Below are 25,272 nucleotides of genomic sequence, written 5' to 3'. Positions count from 1 at the left end.
TAAAAGCTTTTGCACAGCAAAGGAAACCATAAACAAGATGAAAAGACAACCCTCAGAATGGGAGAAAATATTTGCAAATGAAGCAACTGACAAAGGATTAATTTCCAAAATTTACAAGCATCTCATGCAGCTCAATATTAAAAAAAAAAAACAACCCAATCCAAAAATGGGCAGAAGACCTAAATAGACATTTCTCCAAAGAAGATATACAGATTGCCAACAAACACATGAAAGAATGCTCAACCTCACTAATCATTACAGAAATGCAAATCAAAACTACAATGAGGTATCACCTCACACCAGTCAGAATGGCCATCATCAAAAAATTTACAAAGAATAAATGCTGCAGAGGCTGTGAAGAAAAGGGAACCCTCTTGCACTGTTGGTGGGAATGTAAATTGATACAGCCACTATGGAGAACAGTATGGAGGTTCCTTAAAAAACTAAAAATAGAACTATCATATGACCCATCAATCCCACTACTGGGCATATACCCTGAGAAAACCATAGTTTAGAAGGACACATGTACCCCAATATTTATTGCAGCACTATTTACAATAGGCAGGACATGGTAGCAACCTAAATGTACATCGACAGATGAATGGATAAAGAAGATGTGGCACATATATACAATGGAATATTACCATAAAATGAAACGAAACTGAGTTATTTATAGTGAGGTGGATGGACCTAGATTGTGTCATACAGAGTGAAGTAAGCCAGAAAGAGGAAAACAAATACCGTATGCTAACGCATATATATGGAATCTAAAAAGAAATGGTTCTCGTGAACCTAGGGGCAGGACAGGAATAAAGACACAGAGATAGAGAATGGACTTGAGGACACAGGGAGGGGGAAGGGTAAGCTGGGACAAAGAGAGAGTAGCATTAACATATATACACTACCAAATGTGAAATAGATAGCTAGTGGGAATCAGCTGCATAGCACAGGGATATCAGCTAGGTGCTTTGTGACCACCTAGAGGGGTGGGATAGGGATGGTGGGAGGGATGCTTAAGAGGGAGGGGGTATGGGGACATATGTATACAAGTAGCTGGTTCACTTATACAGCAGAAACTAACAAAACATTGTAAAGCAATTATACTCCAATAAAGATGTAAAAAAAAATATCGTATGATAAACCATAATGGAAAGAATATTTAAAAAAAGAATGTATATATAGGTATAACTGAATCACTTTGCTCTACAGCACTAATTAACACAACAATGTAAATCAGCTATAATTCAATTAAAAAATATGTAAAGAAAAAAAGTAAATTTTGCTTTCAGGTAGGGTGGAACAGTGTGCAGCACACCAGTATCCCATCTAAGAAGAAATAGAAATCTGTACAAAATTTTAAAATATTTATCTCTTCCATTTTAGTGACACATGAATTATATAATACAGACTACATATAACATTATTATATATATCTTTGTATATGTATGTACACACACACACATTATAGATATAGAGGAAGGCTGGAGGTAGACAGAATTTTATCAAAATTACAACCCAGCATCAATTTAGCACAGTCTCTGATTTGATTAAGGTTGTCATCCGTCATTCTTTCTACCTAGCAGAGGAAAAGGAAAGAGGAATATAACATTATAGATGACTCTATAATTTTTTGAAATCAAGAATTAGAATTCAATAAAAATAACTGGCAAAGCCAAGAGAGAAGATCATACCAATGAAAAACCAGAGATCAGATAGATAGCAGAAACCAATTCACAGGTGGTTCAGGTATGGGCCACTACTAGACAAGGACCACTATAATTTGGTTATTAGTTTTGTTTGTTGATTTCAAGGAACATAAACATAGTCTCTCTCAAGTAACCTCATGAGCCGCCCTGTATTTCCCTCTCGATGCTCTATGTATCTGCTCAGTCTCTTTTTTTTTAAATCAGTTCATATAAGACAAATATACTAAGATTTATTTTATGTTTATATTTAAAAAAAGCATACAAAAAATGAAACAAAATATGCCATTTACAATAGCTTAAATATCCTAAATATTTAGAAATAAATTTAAGAACCTCTGCATTGAAAATTATGAAATATTAGGAAAAACTAAAGAATTAAATAAGTGGAAAGACATATAGCATGTGGAAGACTCAATGTTCTCAAGATGTCAGTTCTTCATAAGCTGATTTTATAGATTCAATGCAAACCCAATTAAAGTCCTAACAATATTTTTTGTGTAAATTGACAGTTGTTTATAAAATGGAAATGAAAGTGCAAAGGACTAAGAATAGTCAAGGCAATTCTGAACAAAAACAAAGCTAGAAGACTTACATAACCAGAAACCCAGACCTTTTACAAATTTATAGTTATTGAAACAATGATAATATAGTGTAGTTACCTGATTTACAGCAAAGGTGCCACTGCAGTGCAATAGAGAAAGGATGATCTTTTAAATAAGTTCTGCTGGTTCTTGTGGATATCCATTTGGTTAAAACGAACATTTTTAAAACCCTGCCCAGTGTATATAAAACCAATACCCAGTGTATACAAAAACCAATTCTATATGGATTATAGATCTAAATATAAAAGGTAAGACAGGGACTTCCCTGGTGGTCCAATGGTTAAGACTTACCTTTCAATGCAGGAGGTGTGGGTTTGATCCCTGGTCAGACAGCTAAGATCCTACGTGCCTTGCAGCCAAAAAAACAAAACATAAAACAGAAACAATATTGTAACAAATTCAATAAAGACTTAAAAGTTAAGACAAAGATCTTAAAGAAAACAGAAGATATCTCTTTATAACATAAGATATCTCTACAAACTGTTTTAAACAGGGCACAAAATGTAATCAACATAATGGAAAAAAATGGGAAAGGTAGCATATTACTACTAAAAACTTCTGCTCAACAAATTACAATATTAAAAAAGCAAAAAAGGGAACCCAAGAGTGGTAGAAAATATTTGCAGTAATAGGTCAGGATTATATAAAAGACTCCTGAAAAATCATAAGAAAAAAGAATGATAATGCAGTGGAATAATGATCAGAAGTCTTGACAGGCACTTCAAAACATACTCAAATTTCCGGTAAACATATAACTGGATGCTCAATTTCATGAGTCATCAGGGAAATACAAATTAAATCTATAATGTAATACCACTATCCACCCTTCAGAATGAGTAAAATGGTGGCAGGGGATAACAACTTCTGGCAAAGATGAGGCTAAACTGTAGTTCTCATGTACTGATAACAAAAATGTAAATCGTTTCAGCTACTGAATAAATCTTTGGAGGTATCTACTAAAGTTGAATGTATGCGCAAATGGATAGGTATAGTTACAAAGGATATTTAGAAGAACATTTATAAAAGCCCCAAACTGGAAACAACTGAAATATCCATCAGTGACAAAATGATTACATTTTGTTACATATTGCTATATACATAATAATATGGGTGTATTTCACAAAAGTAATGTTATGTGAAATAAGTCAGACCTCAACCCTGCCCAAAAGACCCTACTAGTCATCTCCATACATTACTAAAGTACATACATTTATGAGTGAACCTATTTCCAGAGAAGGACAGATGATTCTCTTACAAGGTCAAATAAAACTGACTTGTAGTACTAGAAGTCAGAAATGTTTATCCTTTGGAGGCGTGAGAAGTTGGGACAAGGGAGCCTTTTTAGAGTGCTGATGAAGTTCATTTCCATTATCTGGATGTTACATGGGTATGTTTACTGAGCTGAAAACTTACAGTATGTACATTCCTCCAAATGTATGTCATACTTTACCACTTACTGAAGTACACACTTATTTTCCTATGATAGAACCAAAATTCAGCCCTTTAGAAGCAAATCTTGTGATCTAACCATATTCTTCATTGAAACCCCATGCTTTGGGACAGGAGTTTGTAATGACAGCTATATAATTGCAAAGGCTTCAGAAAAAAAGGAAAAGCAGGTGATGGAAACATCAATTTATCATTGAATTTTTTGGTCAACAAATAGATGTATAAATTCTAAATAAACAGATGTATCTGCTGGTAGGCACTCTAACAGTAAAGGAACCTAGAGATTTCTCCCCTACCCTAATTGGCAAATATTTACTTTTTTCTGAGTAAAAGACTTTCCTAAACGTTTAAGCAGTTGAACTCAATTCTTTGATAGATAACAGGGTAAAAAAAAAAAAAAAAAGACTATATACTCTACAGATCTTTATGTACTATTTACTTAAGTCCTTTTAAAAGGTATTATTTTTAAGATTTCTTGAAATTCCTGACCTGAGTCATCTCTGTGATATATCACACCCTGTCACATCAAGTTAACTTACATTGGATAAAGAGAAGAAAGGTTATAAACTTAGCATGCATACCACCTGACATAAAACATTTGCCAGCTATTTCTTCTGCTTAAATGAATGCATTCCAAATATCTAGACTATTACCTATAAAAACTATAAATTTTATTAAAAAATAATGAAACAATCATCTCTACACATTATTATAGTGCATACATTTATGAGTACACCTAATTCTAGATAAGGAAAGAGTTTTACTAGAAACAACATGTTTCTCTTTCACATTTTGTCTTCACCTTTGACCCTGCATATGAATGTATGTGCACAAACCTGTTTTACTTCCTTCTTAGAGGCAGTCTGACCAGGAACACGGTAACTATCTAATTATAGAATTTAGAAAATAAAGAAAAAATAACTAACTGAATTTTAACACATTTGCCCCGAAGTATTTACAGTGCTTAGGTTAACATGCCATTTGTTATGAAAACGTTTTATGAAGATCTAAACACTTTTACTTCTGATTACTAAGGCAACATGAAATGAGAAGTTCATAAGAATTTCAGGTAATGTAGGAAAAAATAATTTTTCTGACTGAAGCAATCACTCTTCACCCACACTTAATGGTCTCCACTAATGTAAATTATTTAGCTACATTATTAGCAAATTTACTGTAATAATGCCTCTATCTCATTTTGTTATTATAAATACATCTTTAAATCAACATACCCACTGAATGAACAAGTCAATTTCCTTTAACTTTGGAGAAATTGCTGAAGTTTACCACTGAATAGGTGAATGAACTGTTCAGCTCAAAGGCTAAGGTAAAGAAATTCAGTTCCACAGTAGTACTATAATCTTCCAGCTCACTGCTCAAAGTTATTATAGAGATTGTATGACACACTGCTCAAAGCTACTTTCCTGCATTATGCTATGAAAATGGTGTACCTGCTCGTGTTTGGCACTGTTAGGATAATATGGTAAACAAAGATGACAAAGAAAACCTTCTATCTTTTTTTTAATACCAAAAAAAACCCAAAAAAAGAAATCCCACAAAAAGCAAAACAACTCAAAAATAAGTAAAAAGTAACATTAGGCAGTAAGGAATATGGGAAATTACAGTGGATTTGAAATAAAAAAGAATGGCAAAGTGGTTCGGAGTATGAGATTAGGAGTCAAATAGGAATGGTTTTAAATTCTGCTTCTGTCACTTTGAGTCTCTGTCCTTACTTATAAACGGGAAAACTAATACTTAACTCTTACGGTTGGTTGTTATAAATGTGAAACATGACAGTAATTGCAGAGCTTAGCACTATGCTGGGTAAATAACATGTGTTAGTATATAGTAATTTTTATTTTTGATGAAGATTGGTTCCTTTATTCTCCTACCCTGATAATAGTCCATTTCTAGATTCAGCACAGTAGAGAAGTTACAAACACATGCTTTGAGAAAAAAGGACTTATGTGTAACAATCTTTCTGCATCATACTTCCTTCATCTAAGATTACTGTGACCATTTAATGAGATAATGCATGGTCTTCAACATATTCTCCAGTTTATAGTATGTATTTGATAAATGGTGGCTAAAATCATAAGACCTGAATTCTGGCTCTAGCTGTTGCACTGATGAGTATGTAATTATGTAAACAAGGCACTCAGCCTTTCTGAATTTTATGCAAAAAATGGGCATAACATCTGTCCTGTTTATCTTTTAGGGTTGCTGAGATAATAAAATGATGCAGGTAAGCACGTAGAAAACAGGAAAGCCCATAAAAATGGATGGTGTTACTATACTTCTGATGGCAGTTTAGAGGTTAAGTACCATAAAAATGGGATTTAAAAATCTTTTTTATATAATCAAGAAAGCTGTGCTTGACTCTTGTTTCACAGACAATACACAAGTGATGAACATTATAATAGAAGCACCATTTTTCTCTGTTGAGATTAATTTATTGTACTCAGGATCAGAAAAGTTACTTAAAGTGAATATTTTGTCTTGTTCAACCTAACACTTTGATTTATATACATTGTAGTATAGAGTATATGACAAGTAGATTGAAGGTTTTTGTTATGCAGAAAGGCCTTCTTTGACCTCAGGAATTCACTAACAGGAATGATACATTATTATGTTATAAGATTAACTACAACTGGTAAAGCCCTTTAAAAGTGAAAAACACTCTATAAATGCTTAGCATTTATAGCTACTAACATCTCATAAGGTTAAGCTCTTCTTCAAAATGAGCTACTGCTTGATGAGTTGGTTTTTAAATAAGCTGACATGCCACAAGTGGCAGCTGCTATATCATGTGAGTGATTTCATGATTATTGCAATCATTAGAATGTCTATTATTAGTTATAATTATTGATTGATTATTCCTTTAAGATTATTATTGTCTCAGAAAACTGAGGCACCGAAAAGTGAAATAATCCATTTGATTCCACTCATCAAGCTAGCACAGCATAAGGCTCAAGCTTCTGGAAAACCCCTGAGGTGCCGGTGCTGTACAGCTGCTGTCCAATATGGTAACTACTATTAAGTGTGGCTATTGAACTCTTCAAACATGGCTAGTAAGACTGAGGAAAAAAATTTTAAATTTCATTTATTTAAAAAATTTTAAATTTAAAAACTGATACTCAGTTCAGTAATTGTAAAACTTTTAAGGATGTATGGACCAACTTGGGTACATGAAATTACTTCTTCAACTGAAAACTTTATGAAATCTAAATACAGATAAAGTATTTCTGATGAAAATTTAACATCTAATTTGAGATGTACTTTTAACATACAGTAGAAAATTTAAGGGTATGTGGCTTGCATTGTATTTCTGTTGGACAACATTGCTATATAGGTTCAAAGACAAACAATAAATTATGTATGATATGGACCCTACGCCCTCTTATATCCATCTGGAGAAGGATATATGAATGTTCAAAATTCAGTTCCAGGAACTGAATCAGGAACAGTTATAGGTCTTTTCTTTGATAGTGGACACTTGGCTTCAGGAACCATAACCTGGGATTACCTCAGTTACGTGCTGTTAAATTACTAACAACCAGCTCCCAAAATCAACCAGTTTCTTGATTTCTGTGGTGTAAATTATTCCTACCATGGCCAGTTTTGAGCTACCAACATGATGTCCCTGAACTTAGAATTGGGAAGAGATACCCTTAATTGGCACTTGGAAGGCCACAGGAGCCAGCCCTAGTGCATCACTGGAATACTTTATGAGTTCCTGACATCTGTATTTCTTGAAAGTTTTGTAGGTATGTATGTCTGTTGTGGGGGCTGAAGTAGATCGGCTTTAAACTGAGTTCTACCCCATAGCAAATTGTAGGATGATTAGACCTGGGAATGAAGGGCATTTTATTTTCTTTAAGCCTAAGGGATGTAAGTCACTAGAAAAACCCTGACTCTTCCTTTACTCCCATTGAGAATACAGATTTATGGTTACATGAAGCCATTTTGTGAACTATAAAATGGTTAAAAGCAGGTAAACATACTAAATTTTGATAAGACAGATGCATGATTTTAACTCATAAACTTTATATACCAACTGTATAACAAATACTTCCTTTTGCAAAGAGACATCTTGGGGACATGGTAAGAATATAGGAAGAATTGATATAAATTCTGACACATTGTGAAGAGAATTTAATACATGTAAAATATCTGTAAGACTTCCAAATTCAGCTCTAAAGTTCAATAATTTTATGACTTTTGTTAGCGACTATATGTGAAATCATTCTGTTTATTTAGAAGTTACTCAGTTTCTGTTAGCTCCTTTGCTTGGACACCTTGATGTTACGTCTCATGCTAGAGTAAATTTCTGCATAAAGTAAGTCTTTTAAAGGCAGTATTTAAGAGGATTTAATTCAAAAGTATTTTTTTAAGATTTTTTTTTGATATGGACCACTTTTAAAGTCTTTATTGAATTTGTTACAATACTGCTTCTGTTTTATGTTTTGTTTTTTTGGCCATGAGGCATGTGGGATCTTAGCTCCCTGACCAGGGATCAAACTCACACCCCTTGCACTGGAAGGCGAAGTCTCAACCACTGCACTGCCAGGGAAGTCCCCAAAAGTGTTTTTGAATAAAGCAGTTCACCTTCTAAGAGAATATTCAAACTTATTTTTTCAGTATGGGTTTGTACTATTAGGTGGATATGCATAAATGATTTGTTTTTCAGAGTCGTATGTTGTCTAGAATTTTGCAGTGTTTTAATTTGGGTTCTGTCTAATCATATGTCATCATATACATAGAATTTTAGTGCTGAAAAGATTTAGACTCTTCTAGTTATATCTTATTTTATAGTTGAGCAAACTGAGACCCCAAAAAGTGACTTAAGATGTCAGATGGTTAGTCTTGACTAGTTTAACTAAAACTAGAACTCAGCTTTCCTGACTGCCACCTTAGTAATCTTAAAGTTTGTAGCATCGTACTGCATGAATCTATTTGTCTATCCACATTTCAGGATTATTGGTACAAATTTTTTTTGCTGTACTCCATACTAGCCAAGTTAGCACATATTCCATTTATTCTTATCTTCATGGTTTCATTAGCTACTCTTAATATAACATACCAATCCTCAGGCAAAATTCTTCATTATTTACTTGCAGAAAATGTAACTGGGAACAATTCTGTCCTGTATCAGCACAGTTTACTAGTCTAACTAATAAGTAAGTCAGAGAAGAAGGTTTGAGACATTGACTCCTTTCTGAAAAGGAGAAAAAGTAGGGGAAAGCCCAAATAGTTTAATGTTTGCACCTTTCTCCATAGGAAAAGATTATTGTTATCTTTTGCTAAGTTACTGTAAATTTATGACTAGGTGAGTCCTGAAAAGATGACACCTTGTTTCATAATATTGTGTATTTCAGAATTCAAAAACATGTTAAATATTTAAATGATAGAAAGGTTTGACCTCAAAATCAATACCTAATTTAGAGAAAACCTATATGTAAGGGAATTAAGAATTGATATTACTTAATATGTCACATTGTGTGATTGACAACATTATGTCACTACAGAAAGTAACAAAGTTTGGATAATCATGCATTCTTAGGAATTTTACTGAAAACTTTGTCTCTTTTAAGTTATACAAGTGATACAGTCTTGTGTAGATCTCTGCAGCTAAGCAAAGCAGTTAGTCTTTGATGCACTTATAATTATGAAGGGTTTAATAATTATGAAGGGTTTAGGGTTATGTCTTTTGACAAAGACGCCTAGATAGGTGGGAAGGTATAGGTCAAAACTGACATCATGACACAATTAATATAAGATAGGTAAAGTAGAGCCAAAATTAGGTTAGCATGAATACATCTCCTAAGTCAAACAAGTAATATAGCTTCTAAACCACAATGTAGGTAAACAGTTAACCACAACTTCAAATATTAATAATGAGATTTTAAGTATAAGAGAGTCTTAACTTTCATGCTTTTATCATCTATAGGTATAATTTTATACACTTGTACAATGGTACCATGATTTTATAGTAAAACCAATAAGGTATTTAGGAAGAAGATAACATAAAAAAATTCAGGCTTTTGAATGGTGTTTAATGACATGGGAATGTAGGCACAATATACCACTGGGTAACAAAAAGGAAGATAAATAAATGACTTGAGTTTTGTTAAATATATGCATAAGAAAAAGAAGTTAACTAATATTATCAGTTATCTCTGGGTGATAATATAATAATTTTTTTTTTTTTTTTTTTGCCACACAGTACAGCATGCAGGATCTTAGTTCCCTGACCAGGGATCGAACCTGTGCCCCCTGCACTGGAAGCGTGGAGTCTTAACCACTGGACTGCCAGGGAAGTCCCCAATATAATGAGTCATCTTTATACTATATTTTTAATATTGTATTCTCTAAAGTTCATCACTATGCACAAATAATCTTTCATATCAATTTCAAAATATATTTTAAAAGGAGATGGCAACTTATAAAGCTACAGCCTTTTATAGCATAGTATCTGAAAGATCATATATGATAAATGTATTTGGAAATATAATGCACTTGGAAGAATTTCTTAATATTCAGACAGCCACATTACGTGCAGCTGGGAATTATTTTTGAATAGGGTTTTTAAATTATTTCCATTTCTGTGCATATGAGGATTATATAGAGCAAGTTGTCCCCCCATTTTGCTTATTTGCTTCTTCTAAATACTATTCTTCAAAATTCATTGTAACAAATGAACTTGTAGCTTTCCCCCTAAGTGGTGATTGCTTTTAGTTATAGGTGTTTTGCTGGGTGTATGCTCACCTCAATTAAGATAGTTCCCAGACTTTGTTACAGTTAGGTGTAGCTTTGTGACCAGGATCTGTCCAATGGGATATGAGCAGAAGTGATGTGTAACAACTCCTGGGTTGTACCTAAATGAGAAAAGAGTGTGCCTTCCTTCTTTTTCCTCTTTCTTGAAGGCAGGACTGTAAATCTTCAAAGATACAGAAAAAATACCCTAGATATAACAAAGCAACACGATAGAAGGAGCCTAGTAATGTGATACCAGGATGCCTTACCAGTCCTTACCACCTCCCAATAAAATTCTTTCTTAAATCATTGTGGTCTCTTGCTACAGCAGCCTGACTGTTACATACTTAACATTGTGGTGGCATTATACCACCACTAGCACACTACCAATGAAGCTCATTTTACCCTGGCAAGTTTGATTCAACATTGTATTGGAGGTCCTAGCTAGAGCAATCAGGCAAGAAAAAGAAATAAAAGGCATTCAATTCAGAAAGGAAGAAGTAAAACTGTCTCATTTTGCAGATGACATGATATTATATGGAGAAACTAAAGAGGCCACCAAAAAAAATGTTGGAACTAATAAAAGAATTCAGTAAAGTTAGAGAATACAAAATCAATAAACAAAAATCAGCTGAGTTTCTATACACTAGTAATGAATTATGAGAAAGAGAAATTAAAAAAGCAGTCCCATTTACAACTGCATAAAAAATGAGAATAAATTTAACCACAGAAATTAAAGATCTATACACTGAAAACTATAAGACTTTGATGAAATTGAAAATGACACAAATGGAAAGATAGCTCATCTTCATGGATTAGAAGAATTAATGTTAAAATGACCATACTACCACAAGCTATCAACAGATTCAATGCAACCCCTATAAAAAGTTCCAATGGCATTTTTTAACAGAAATAGGAAAAACAATCCTTAAATTCGTGTGGAACCACAAAAATCCTTGAATAGACAAATCCTGACAAAGAACGAAGCTGGAGGCAGCACACTTCCTGATTTCAAACTATACTATAAAGCTATAGTAATCAAAACAGTATGGTACTGGCATAAAAATAGACATGTAGATCAATGGAATAGAATAGCTACATCAGCTAATATTTGACAAGGGAATCAAGACTACTCAACAGGGAAAGGATAGTCTCTTCAACAAATGTAGTGGGAAAACTGGATAACTGCATGCAAAGAAGTGAAACTGCACCCTTATCTTACACCACTCACAAAAATTGACTCAAAATGGATTAAAGACTTAAACATAAGACCTGCAAACATAAAGCTCCTAGAAGAAAACATAGGGAAAAAGCTCTGTGACACTGGTCTTGGCAATGATTATTTTTGAAATGACAGCAAAAGCACGAGCGACAGAGATAAATAAGTGGAACTACATCAAACTTAAAAGCTTCTGTGCGGCAAAAGAAACAGTAAAAACAATTGAAAATATCGGCAGAAGACCTGAATAGGCATTTTTCTTAGCGAGACATACAGATCGCCAACATGTTCACGAAAAGGTGCTCAACACTACTTTTAACCAGGGAAAATGCAAATCAAACCCACAATGAGTTATCATCTTGCACCTTTTAGAATGGCTATCATCAAAAAGAGAAGAGATAATAAGTGTTGGTGATGACATGGAGAAACGAGAACCCTTGTGCACTGTTGGTGAGAATGTACACTGGTACAGGCAATATGGAAAACAGTATGGAAGTTCCTCAAAAAATTACAAATAGGACTACCATACAATCCAGAAATTCCACATCCGGGTATATTTACAAAGGCCATTAAATGGATATTGAAAAGATACCTGCACTCCCTTGTTTACTGCAGCATTGTTCACAATAACCAAGACACAGAAACAACCTCAATGGATGAGTGGATAAAGAAGGGGCTGTGTGTGTATATAACTACATACAATGGAATATTCTTCAACCATGAGGAGAAGGAAATCCTGCCATTTGTGACATTTGGATAGACCTTGAAAGCATTATGTTAAATAAGTGAGACAGAGGAAGACAGATAGTACTTAATACCGCTTATATGTGGATCATAAAAAGCTGATCTTGTAGAAGTAGAATACAGTGGTGGTTACCAGGGGCTGAGGGGTAAGGGAATTGGGGAGATGTTGGTCAAAAGGTACACAATTCCAGTTATAAGATGAATAAGTTCTGGGTACCTAACACACAGCACTGTGATTATAGTTAACAGTACCGTATTGCTTTATTAAAAATCACTAAGAGTGGGGCTTCCCTGGTGGCACAGTGGTTGAGAGTCTGTCTGCCAATGCAGGGGACATGGGTTCGTGCCCCGGTCCAGGAAGATCCCACATGCTGCGGAGCGGCTGGGCCCGTGAGCCATGGCTGCTGAGCCTGCTCATCTGGAGCCTGTGCTCCACAATGGGAGAGGCCACAACAGTGAGAGGCCCGCGTACTGCAAAAACAAAACAAAACAAAACAAAAAAACACTAAGAGAGTAGAGTTTATTCTCACAACAAAAAAGAAATGGTAATTATCTGATGTGATGGAGGTGTTAGCCAACACTATGGTGGTAATCATATTGCAATATATAAGTGTATCAAAAACACACTGTGCATCTTAATTTACACAGTGTTATATGTCAATTATATCTCATTAAAGTTGAAAATCAATAAAAAAACTATCAACAGAAAATAAGTTCATAGGAATAAATATTAATAAAAGATGTGCAGAACAATTATGAGAAATTAATGAACATCATTAAAGACGGTCAAAGACCTGATAAAAGGAGAGTATGCCACATTCATGACAGGAATATTCAGTACTGTAAGGATGACAATATTAGCTTTATGCAATTTCACTTAAAATACCCATGAAGTTTTCATGAAACTTGACAAAGTAATTCTCAGTGAAGCTCATATGGCAGAGCATAGCACATGAACAGCTAAGGAAATTTTGAAGAAAAACAAGGTGGGGGGAGATATCTATTAGGTATTTCTTACACAATTTTTGACGAAAGACAGTGTGGATTGGTACAGGGATATACAAATAATCTATGCTTAAAAGGCTTTCTTCCCCTGAAAACCCATCTGCTCACTGACTTTTAAAATTTTCTACTTTTCCTTTTTTTTCCATTTTAATTTTGTATTATAACTCTTTCCTCATGCACTCCTGTATTCATTCATTCAACAAATACTTATTCAGTTACTTATTGTGCAAAGGTCTATACCAAGTGCTATGGATTCAATTTAGCCTCTGTTTATTAAAGTCCGACATCTGGGCTTCCTCAGAGGCTGTTTCTACTGATTGTTTTTTTTTTTTTTTTTTTAATGTTTATGGGTCATACTTTATTTCATTAAATGTCTTATCATTTTTTGTTCAAAATTGTGTTAAGGGGGGATCATGATGGCAGAGGAGCAGGAAGTGGAGCTTACTGCCTCCGACAAATACATAAAAAATACATCTACAAGTGGAATGATTTGTACAGAACATCTACTGAATGCTGGCTGAAGACCTCAAACTTCCGAAAGGGCAAGAAAACCTCCACATAACTGGGTAGGACAAAAGAAAAAGAGCGAAAGGAATCAGGATAGCACCTGTGCCCCAGGGATGGAGCTGTGGAGGAGGACAGGTTCCTGCACCCTGGGAAGTCCCCTAACTGGTGGGGAGATCAGCCTGGATGGAAGAGTAGCTTTGGAGCCTCAGAGGAGAGCGTAGCAACCAGTTTGCTGTAGGCAAAATGAAGAATGACATGCAGAAACGGTTGGTACTGCCACCCTGTGCTCCTCAGCCTCAGACGCTCAACCGTTGGTGCAGGTAGGGGCTGGGTGCTGAAGTTCAGGCTTTGGAGCTCAGACCTGGGAGAGGACCACAGTTGGCTGTGCGGACACAGCCAGAAGAGGCTGGAGTGTGGCAACTGAGGGTACACTCGGAAGAAGCTGGGGCCCACCAAAGAGGCAAGGCTCCATTGGGGGTGCAAGGGAGAGGGGTAGGAGTGGGACCTCCATAGGAGCCTCTTTCTCTGTGTTCACTCTCAGGCAACAGGACACCATCTACATGAGCTCCAGGGGTGGGTGCAAGCCACCAATGCCATCCTGGGTTCCAGAGATGGGCATATGCTGCCACCTCCGCTAAGAGTCCTGCAAGTAGGTGCCAATCACTACCCCCACTGTCCCATGAGTGCACGGACCACCGCTGCTGCTTTGAGACCCACAAGAAGACGCTAGTCACTGCCCTCACTGTCCTGGGAGTGTGTGAGCTGCCACCACCACCAAGAGACATGAGAACAGGTGCCAATCACTGCCCCTGCTGTTGTGGGAGTGCGCAGGCAGCCGCTTCCACTAAGAGATGTGGGCACAGGTGCAGGGTGCTGTACGTGCCATCCTGGGAGCATGCACAGGCCACCACACCTGTACACCCCCATTTCAAGGGGATAACAGCCAGCACATGCTGAGGAAGGAGGCATAAAGAATCTAAACTAAAAGCAGCCCCTTGATTGTGGACAAGATGGCAAAGTAGAAGAACTTGAGCTCACCCTCTCATGAAAACATCAAGATCACAGCTAACTGCTAAACCACCACCGACAAAAAAGATTGGAACCTACCAAAAAAGATATTTACATCCAAAGACAAAGAAGAAACCACAACGAGATGGTAGGAGGGGTGCTTTCATGATATAATGAAATCCCATACCCACCGGGTGGGCGACCCACAAACTGGAAAATATATCACAGAGGTTGTCCCACAGGAGTGAGTTCTGAGCCACATGTCAGGCTCCCCAGCCTGAGGATTTAGGCTAGAGCATTTGGCTTTGAAGGCCAGTGGGCCTTGAATGCAGGAGTTCCACAGGGCTGAGGGAAACAGAGACACCACTCTTGAAGGCGCACACAAGGTTTCACATGTACAGGGACCCACACAAAGCAGGAGCCAGGGCTAAACTCACCTGCAGGTCTTGGAAAGTGTCCTGGGGAAGCAGGGGTCAGCTGTGGCTCACTGTGGGGGCAAGAACACTGGTGGCGGAGGTCCCAGGGAATACTGATGGGTGTGAGCTCTCCTGGAGGTTGCCATTTTGGCACCAAGACCTGGCCCCACCCAACAGCCTGCAGCTCCAGTGCTGAGACACCTCAGGCCAAACAACCAGCAGGGTGGGAACACAGCCCCACCCATCAGCAGACAGGCTGCCTAAGTTGTACTGAGCTCACAGCCACCTCTAAACACACCCCTTGACATGACCATGACCACCAGAGGGACAAGACCCAGCTCCACCCACCAGTGGGCAGGCATCGGTCCCTCCCACTAGGAAGCCTGCACAAGCCCCTGAACCAACCTCACCCAACAGGAGGCAAACACCAGAAAGAATAGGAACTACAACTCCGCAGCCGGTGGAAAGGAAACCACAAACACAGAAAGTTAGACAAAATGAAACGACAGAGAACTATGGTCCAGACAAAGGAACAAGATAAAAGCCCAGAACAACAAGTGAAGTGAAGTGGAGATAGGCAATCTACCTGAAAAAGAATTCCAAGTAATGATAGTAAACATGATCCAAGATCTCGGAAAAAGAATGGAGGTACAAACCAAGAAGATACAAGATATGTTTAACAAAGAGCTAGGGGCTTCCCTGGTGGTGCAGTGGTTTAGAATCTGCCTGCTAGTGCAGGGGACACAGGTTCGAGCCCTGGTCTGGGAGGATCCCACATGCCGTGGAGCAACTAGGCCCGTGAGCCACAACTACTGAGCCTGCGTGTCTGGAGCCTGTGCTCTGCAACAAGAGAGGCTGCCAAAGTGAGAGGCCCGCGCACTGCGATGAAGAGTGGCCCCCGCTTGCCACAACTAGAGAAAACTCTCGCACAGAAACAAAGACGCAACACAGTAAAAAAAAAAACAAACAAAAAAAACAAACTAGAAGACTTAACAAACAAACAGAGATGAACAATATAACCGAAATGAAAAATATACTACAGGGAATCAACAGAATAAATGAGGCAGAAAAACGAATAAGTGAGTTGGAAGACAGAGTGGTGGAAATCACTGCTACAGAACAGAATAAAGAAAAAGGAATGGAAAAAAATGAGGACAGTCTCAGAGACCTCTGGGATAACATTAAACACACCAACATTCACATTATAGGCGTCCCAGAAGGAGAATACAGAGAGAAAGGGCCTGAGAAAATATCTGAAGAGATTACAGCTGAAAACTCCCCTAACATGGGAAAGGAAAGACTCACTCCAGTCCAGGAAGTACAGAGTCCCAGGCAAGATAAACTCAAGGAGGAACATTCCAAGACATATTAATCAAACTAAAAAATATTAAAGACAAAGAGAAAATATTAAAAGCAACAAGGCAGAAGCAACAAACAACATACAACGGAATCCCCATTAGGATATCAGCTGATTTTTCAGTGGGAACTCAGCAGGCCAGAAGGGAGTGGCACCATATATTAAAAGTGATGAAAGGGAAACTCCTACAACCAAGAATACTTTACCCAGCGAGGCGGCTCTCATTCAGATTTGACAGAAATTAAAAGCTTCATAGACAAGCAAAAGCTAAGAGAATTCACCATCACCAAACCAGCCTTACAACAAATGCTAAAGGAACTTCTCTAGGTGGAAAAGAAAAGGCCACAATCAGAAACAAGAAAATTACGAATGGGAAAGCTAAAGGTAGGAAAGACTCCACACACAAATATAATATCAAAACCAGCAATCGTGAGGACAGTACAAATGCAGGATATTGGAAATGCCTTTGAAATTAAGAGAGCAGCAACTTGAAATAATCTTGTATATATGTAGACTGCTATATGGAACTGCACACCAAAAATCTACAACAGATACACAAAAAAGAAAAAGCAATCCAAACACAATACTAGAAATAGTCATCAAATCCCAAGAGAAGAGAACAAAAGAGGAAGCAAAGAAAAAAGACCTACAAAAACAAATCCAAAATTAACAAAATGGCAATAAGAACATACATATGGATAATTACCTAAAATGTAAATGGATTAAATGCTCCAACCAAGAGACACAGGCTTGCTGAATGGATACAAAAACAATACCCGTATAGATGCTGTCTAAAAGAGACCCGCTTCAGATCTAGGGACACATACAGATTGAAAGTGAGGGGATGGAAAAAGATATTCCATGCAAATGGAAATCAAAAGAAATCAGGAGTAGCAATACTCATATCAGACAAAATAGACTTTAAAATAAAGACTGTTACAAGGGACAAGGACACTACAAAATGATCAAGAGATCAATACAAGAAGCAAATATAACAATTGTAAATATATATGCACCCAAAATAGGAGCACCTCAATATATAAGGCAAATGCTAGCAGCCATGAAAGGAGAAATCAGCAGTAACACAATAATAGTAGAGTACTTTAACACCCACTTACATCAATGGACAGCTCTTCCAGACAGAAAATCAACAGGGAACATATTAGATCAGATGGACTTAATTGTTATTTATAAAACATTCTATCCAAAAGCAACAGAATACACATTCTTCTCAAGTGCAAATGGAACATTCTCCAGGATAGATCACATGCTGAGCCACAAAGTGAGCCTCGGTAAATTTAAGGAAATTGAAATCACATCAAGCACCTTTTCCAACCACAGTGCTATGTGATTAGAAATCAATTACAAGCAAAAAAGTAAAAAAACACAAGCACGTGGAGGTTAAACAATATGTTACTAAACAACCAATGGATCACTGAATAAATCAAAGAGGAAACTAAAAAATACCTAGAGACAAATGACAATGAAAACACGACAATCCAAAACTATGGGATGCAGCAAAAACAGTTCTAAGAGGGAAGTTTATAGCAATACAATCTTATATCAGGAAAGAAGAAAAATCTCAAATAAATAACCTAACCTTACACCTAAAGTAACTAGAGAAAGAAGAACAAACAAAACACAAAGTTAGTAGAAGGAAAGAAATCATTAAAGATCACAGCGGAAATAAATGAAATAGAGAAGAATAAAACAGTAGAAAAGATCAATGAAACTAAAAACTGGTTCTTTGAAGAGATAAACAAAATTGACTCATGAAGAAGAAAAGAGAGGGCTCAAATCAATAAAATCAGAAGTGAAAAAGAAGTTACAACAGACACCACAGAAATACGAAGGACCATAAGAGACTACAAGCAACTATATATCGACAACCTAGAAGAAATGAACAAATTCTTAGAAAGGTACAACCCTCCAAGACTGAACCAGGAGGAAATAGAAAATATGAACAAACCAATTACAAGTACTGAAATTGAAACTGTTGATTTAAAAACTTCCAACAAACAAAAGTCCAGGATCAGATGGCTTCACAGGCAAATTCTATCAAACATTTAGAGAAGAGGTAACATTGCAGAGGAAGGAACACTCCCAAACTCATTCTATGAGGCCACTGCCACCCTGATACTGAAACCAAAGATACCACAAAAAAGGGCTTCCCTGGTGGCGCAGTGGTTGACAGTCCACCTGCCGATGCAGGGTACATGGGTTCGTGCCCTGGTCTGGGAAGATCCCACATGCCGTGGAGCGGCTGGGCCCGTGAGCCATGGCTGCTGAGCCTGCGTGTCCGGAACCTGTGCTCCGCAACGGGAGAGGCCACAACAGTGAGAGGCCCGCGTACCGCAGAAAAAAAGAAAGATACCACAAAAAAGAAAATTACAGGCCAATACCACTGATGAACATAGATGCAAAAATCCTCAACAAAATACTAACAAACCAAATTCTAACCGAATACATTAAAAGCATCATACACCATGATCAAGTGGGATTTATCGCAGGGATGCAACGATTCTTCAACATCCACAAATCAATAAATATGATACACCACATTAACAAACTGAAGAATAAAAACCATATAATCATCTCAATAGATGCAGAGAAAGCTTCTGATAAAATTCAGCAATGACTTATGAAAAAACTCTCCAGAAAGTGGGCATAGAGGGAACTTACCTTAACATAAAAAAGGCCATATATGAAAAACCCACAGCTAACATCATTCTCCATGGTGAAAAACTGAAACAGGAACAAGACAAAGATGTCTACTCTCACCACTTCTATTAAACATAGTTTTGGAAGTCCTAGACACAGCAATCAAAGAAGAAAAAGAGGGGCTTCCCTGGTGGTGCAGTGGTTGAGAGTCCGCCTGCCAATGCAGGGGACACGGGTTCGTGCCCTGGTCCGGGAAGATCCCACATGCCGCAGAGTGGCTGGGCCCGTGAGCCATGGCCGCTGAGCCTGTGCGTCCAGAGCCTGTGCTCCGCAATGGGAGAGGCCACAACAGTGAGAGGCCCACGTACCACAAAAAAACAAAAACAAAAACAACAGAAAAAGAAACAAAAGGAAACCAAATTGGAAAAGAAGAATAAGACTGCCACTCTTTGCAGATAACATGATACTACACATAGAAAGTCCTAATACGTTACCAGAAAACTACTAGAGCTCATCAATAAATTCAGTAAAGTTTCAGGATACAAAATTAATACATAAAAATCTTGTGCATTTGGGGTTAATATATACACCACTATATATAAAATATGTAATCAACACGGACATACTGTATAGCACAGGGAACTCTATTCAATATTCTGTAATAACCTATATGGGAAAAGAATTTGAAAAAGAATGGATATATGTAGGTTTATAATTGAATCACTTTCCTGTACACCTGAAACTAATACAACATTATAAATCAACTATACTGCAATATAAAATAAAAATTAAATTTAATTAAAAAAACAAAATTTTGTTGAAAAACTGCATTTAAGTAATATGTTTAAATATTATAAATATTTAATAAATGTGTAAATGTTAAATATATTAATATATTTAAATATAATGTGGCAACTCTGTAAATCACTCTTCTTCAAGGTTTGTTGTTGCTATTTGTTGTTTGGTAACTTTTGAACTAATTCTGTAAAGTGTATATCCTTTGTTGTGTGCAGCCACTGAAATCTCTTTTCAGTTACCTAAATAGTCATCTACAGATTGGATAAAGATTTTTAATCCTAGAATCCTATCTTGGAATCTTTTTGGGTGGGGGTTCTGTGTTTTAGGGAACCCCTTGAATGCTCAGCTAGGCATTTTACAACTCAGCTTTAGCCTCCACTGCTTGCATGCATAGAGCCTCCAGATCAGCCAGAGGGGAGAATTCAGGTGACCATCTCATGTATTTCCTAAGAATGCACACAGTCCCGGGCATGCACACAGTAGTATACAGAGTCCCAGAAAGATTTTCGAGCTTTTCAAATCTCCTATGGATATCTTATTCTCTAGAATTTCCTTTTTAGCTTTTTGGTTGGCTTATTGTTTGCCCCAGTACTTATTTACCTTCTCAGGCAGCCAAAATCTTAAACAACTGCCTCTAATAGTTTTCCACAAAGCACCCTGGGGAAAAGGCTTTTTCACAAAGAGTGAGCTTCCAATCAGGTCAAATAAAGAAAGGCTTACACAAGAGGTCTTCCAAGGAACCATCAGTCAAATAATGATAGTTATCTGGGATTGGGACTTTGAAGGACCTCCAATACTGTTCTTTACTCTCTGCTGGCTCCTGGAGCTGCTGATTTTCACCTGGATTATGGGCTGTGGTTTTCAAGGCTACTGTGGAGCTGGGTGGTGGGGCAGATGGGAAAAGGGCAAGTTAAAACACTACAAAGAACTTCCCTGGAAGTCCAGTATGTAAGACTCCATGCTCCCAATGTAGGGGGCCTGGGTTCAATCCCTGGTCAGGGAACTAGATCCCACATGCATGCTGCAACTAGGAGTTCCCATGCCACAGCTAAGAAGTCCACCTGCCACAACTAAACAGGCCGCAACAAGATCCCACATGCTGCAACTAAGACCCAGTGCAGCCAAAATAAATAAATATTTAAAAAAACCCAACAACACTATAGAACTTGCTGTTCTTACATGAAATTCAGTTGTTTTTCTTGAAACCCTCCCCAGATTGCTGCATTTGGTTAATTTACAGAAGTCTGATAAAGACAAAGCAATAAAGGAAACTGAGAAGGAATGGCTGGAAAAATGTTAGGAAGAAAATCATGCAAGAATGATGTCAGAGAAATCACAAGAAGAAAATTTCGACATGGAGGGAGTAGTGAATAATATTTAACTACTGTTGTAAAGGTTATATAAGTTGAGGACTTAAAAATGCCTACTCAATTTACTGTCATGGTGGGATAGGGAGAGGGGAGTCACTGTAACATTGTGAAAACTGTTTTGGTGGAATAATTTGATAGCAGCCATATAGGCATGGTTTGAGGAGCGAGTGAATGGGTAGTAGAACAGCTCTATGTGTTTGTTTCCCCAAGGTTCTGTATCCTTTATTTCTCACTCTTTATTTCTTTCCTTGGAAGTCTCTTCAGCTCAAATCCTGATATACGGTGCTGATCCTTCCCTTGTCTTAGATATTCAAATGATTGTGGGACAGCTTGTCCTCTAAGAGCCTTGAATCAGAATACCTGAAAGTACACCTATTTTCTTTCTTTTAAAGGTGATCTTGCTGGCCTGCAGGATGGAGTCATGTTTGGTTCTTTCCTTTACCTCTGAAGTAGATGTCTATAGGATTATCTGCCTAATACCCTTGTCCTAAAAACTGACCCCCATATCATATCCAATTGTGGGAGCCTTTTTCTTGGAGCTATGTGACCCAGCCCTCTGGCCATAGTTGATGGGAACAACTTGGGTAAGGAAACCAGCTGAATCAAAGTCCTTCTCTGGAAATTCTGGAACAAGAATGAGAATAATTTTTCCCTCTGCATGCCTCAACTAAAGGATGCAGAGTTTGAGTCCTACTGGCAAACTTGCTTACTGCCTTAAAAACTTGAGAAGACGAAAATGGTCTTTGGAGAAAGAAAATATTGAAGAAAGTCCAAACAGCTTTTAAGTTTCTGGTTACAGCTATGTCTCAGTTACACCTGTATTCCTATCCTTTGGTACTAGCATATATCCCATGATGCCAATGACATTCCTATTTTTACTTTAGCTATTTTGAGATGGGTGTCTTTCACTTATCCTCACCCACATAAACTCACCAGTCAAGTCCTACCTACAACCTCTTTGCTCTGTGCAGACTTGACTGGAGAGTTTATTCCATTATATTTAAAATAACTACTGATAGGGAAGGACTTCTCCCATTTTGTTATTTAATTTCTGTATGTCTTAAAGCCTTTTTCCCCCTTATAGCCTTTTTCCTCCTAATTTCCTCCATTACTGCCTTCTTTTGTGTTTAGTTGATATTTTGTAGTGAAACGTCTGAATTTCCATTGTGTATATTCTATAGTTATTTTCTTTGTAGTTACTATGGGGATTACATGATAACATCCTAAATTATAATAATCTAATTTGAATGGATACCAAGTTACCTTAAGTTGTGTTCCTGTGCTCCAACTTTATGTTATTGAGGTCATGAATTACATCTTTATATACTGTGTACCTACTAACAGATTTATAATTATTTTCTATGCATTTGTCTTTTAATTCCTGTTGAAAATAAAAAGTGTAGTAAAATATTATAATAATAATTGTTTTTATATTTGTCCATGTATTAATCTCTATTGGAGATCTTTACATTCTTCATATGGATTCAAGTTGCTGTCTACGATCCTTTCATTTCAACCTGTAGGACTCCCTTTAGCATTACTTTTAGGGAAGGTAATGAACTCCTTCACCTTTTATTTAGCTAGGAATGTCTAAATTTCTGCCTCATTTTTGAAGGAAAGTTTTGCTGGATATAGAATTCTCCATTGACATTCTTTTTTGTTTCAGCCCTTTAAATATGTCATTTTATTGCCTCAGGCCTCCAAGGTTTCTACTAGAAACTTGCTAATAATATTATTGAGGATACCTTGTATATGATAAGTTGCTTTTCTCTTGCTGCTTTCAAGATGCTTTTTTCAAGCTGAAAAGCTTTTGATAGTTTGATTATAATTTGTCCTAGCATGGGTCTCTCTCCTGGTTGATTGTATTTGGAGTTCACTGAGGTTGGATTTGTAGATCCATCTCTTTCCTCAAATTTGGGAAGCTTCCGGTCATTATTTCTTCAAATAGTCTCTCTGTCTCTTTCTCACTTGTCTTTCTGAGACTCCCATAGTTGTTGGTATGCTTGAGAGTGTCCCATAAGTCCTTTAGGCCCATTTCACTTAATCTTTTTTCCTTTTGCTCCTCAGACTCAATGATTCTAAATGTTGTATCTTAAAGTTTGCTGATTCGTTTTTTCTGTCTGCTAAATATAAGTGAGAGCCACCCCAGTTTTCTGGAACAAAAGTGGAGTAGAACATTTATCTAAGCTGTTTACCTCTTGATAGTTACTGTTGTTATTAAATGGATCTTTGACAAGAGATAGTAATCAAAGCCATAGGATAAGGCCTGAAAAAAAGCTGAGAAATGGGGAGTAACAGGGTTTCAGTGAAAAAAAGGTATTTACTAGAAATGAGGCAGGGCTCAAAGGGGGAACACCAAACTCTTTGGCTAGGAATTATCAGCTGGCCTAGGTAACCTGATCAAAATATACACAGGGCACAGGATGCATTTTGGTGAATAGTGGAGTTTCTTCATTTTTCTGAAATTTCGTGGTAATCTCTTCATATTCCTTTTCACTCTTAGTAAATTTAAATAGCTTTAAAATGCAAAAATTGCCTCCATTATATCTGAAACCCTGGTGGAAAAGGCAGTGTACATGACAACTAAGGAAAATTCTGATAAAATTTGCTATGAATTAACCTCCTACTGTGTTTCCTAAATGGCAAGAGGGATGGGGATGGAGGATGTTTGTATCCCCATGATGTAACACAGCAATTCCTATTAATAGGGTATGATTTCATTATTTAGTTATAAGTGACTTATCACAAATATAAATTGTACCTGCCTCAAAGAATTACGGTGAGGCTTAAATTAGTAAATGTAGTTAACAGAATAGTACATGGCCCACAGTAAGCATTCAGTAAATATTAGCTATTATTGTTTTTATTGGGATGCACATCACTATCCTTAGCAAGTAACAATATACACTGATAGGTCAACTGAAGTTACTCTTATCTAATATTATATTAATATTGAATATCCTTTATCCATTAGGAATGAAGATTTGAAAGTGGTCTACGCATCTTTTGGGTTTGATCAGTTTGGAACTTTTTCAGGGTGGGGGAGGGAGAACAAAATCATCTTTCTGGTAAACAACTGTCAGCTTTGGTATTCAGCTTTAGAGCTACCCTGGTAGTATGGTTTTGAGTCCTTCAGTACCAACTGGAAGACTGGGATCTCTGGTGGTGATGTTAGAGAGAAGCCAACAATTGCTCCTTTTGGCTGCCAACATTACAAAAACAAAGCACAAGATGATCCATCAATGGATAATCAATGTTATAATATTTTCAAGCAACTTACCAAGTGGAAACCTTACTGAAACTTCTTTGTTTTATAGGAGTTCCATGAAGAAATAAATTCTATTACAATTTCTGAGGGTCCTCTGCCTAATTTAGGAATAGGAAATACCAGGAACAATAAAAATTGGGATGTCCAGAGATCAGTACTTTCAGAGTTGGTGACATTAGGATAAATTGAGTTTAGAAAAAGGAAACTCATGCTGATATTATTATAGTTTTTAAAGACATCATTTTTCTATATTATAAAGTTTTGAATGGACTTTTAGATTCAATTTAGGCTTTTGATTTATCTTCTTTGGAAGACTCACAGTAAAATGAATCTAGTGGCTTCTAAATTAAAAAAAAAAATCACCCATCAAACCTAAATTTCACGTGAAGTACTTTGTCTGATATAG

General features: G+C 36.9%; 1 protein-coding gene across 13 annotated transcripts in view; it reads right to left on the bottom strand.

Annotated features, from left to right (window-relative positions):
- WDPCP (WD repeat containing planar cell polarity effector) overlaps positions 1-25,272 on the bottom strand; it is a 384,215-nt gene that overhangs the window by 118,574 nt on the left and 240,369 nt on the right. For 3 of the 13 annotated variants that reach the window (XM_073791325.1, XM_073791326.1, XM_073791327.1), the window contains exon 16: positions 2,600-2,657. In XM_073791325.1, the coding sequence (XP_073647426.1) occupies positions 2,650-2,657 (8 nt within the window). In that variant the 3' untranslated portion in view covers positions 2,600-2,649. Of the gene's footprint in view, positions 1-1,351; positions 1,577-2,599; positions 4,644-20,349; positions 24,965-25,272 lie in introns of those variants that run through there. The other 10 variants (XM_033838711.2, XM_073791323.1, XM_073791324.1 and 7 more) reach the window with 6 other exon arrangements.

The sequence above is a fragment of the Tursiops truncatus genome, chromosome 14, assembly GCF_011762595.2.
Source record: "Tursiops truncatus isolate mTurTru1 chromosome 14, mTurTru1.mat.Y, whole genome shotgun sequence".
NCBI classification, from domain to species: Eukaryota; Metazoa; Chordata; class Mammalia; order Artiodactyla; family Delphinidae; genus Tursiops; species Tursiops truncatus.
Note: the sequence above shows the minus strand (reverse complement) of the source record. Positions and strands in the feature narration are given on the sequence as shown.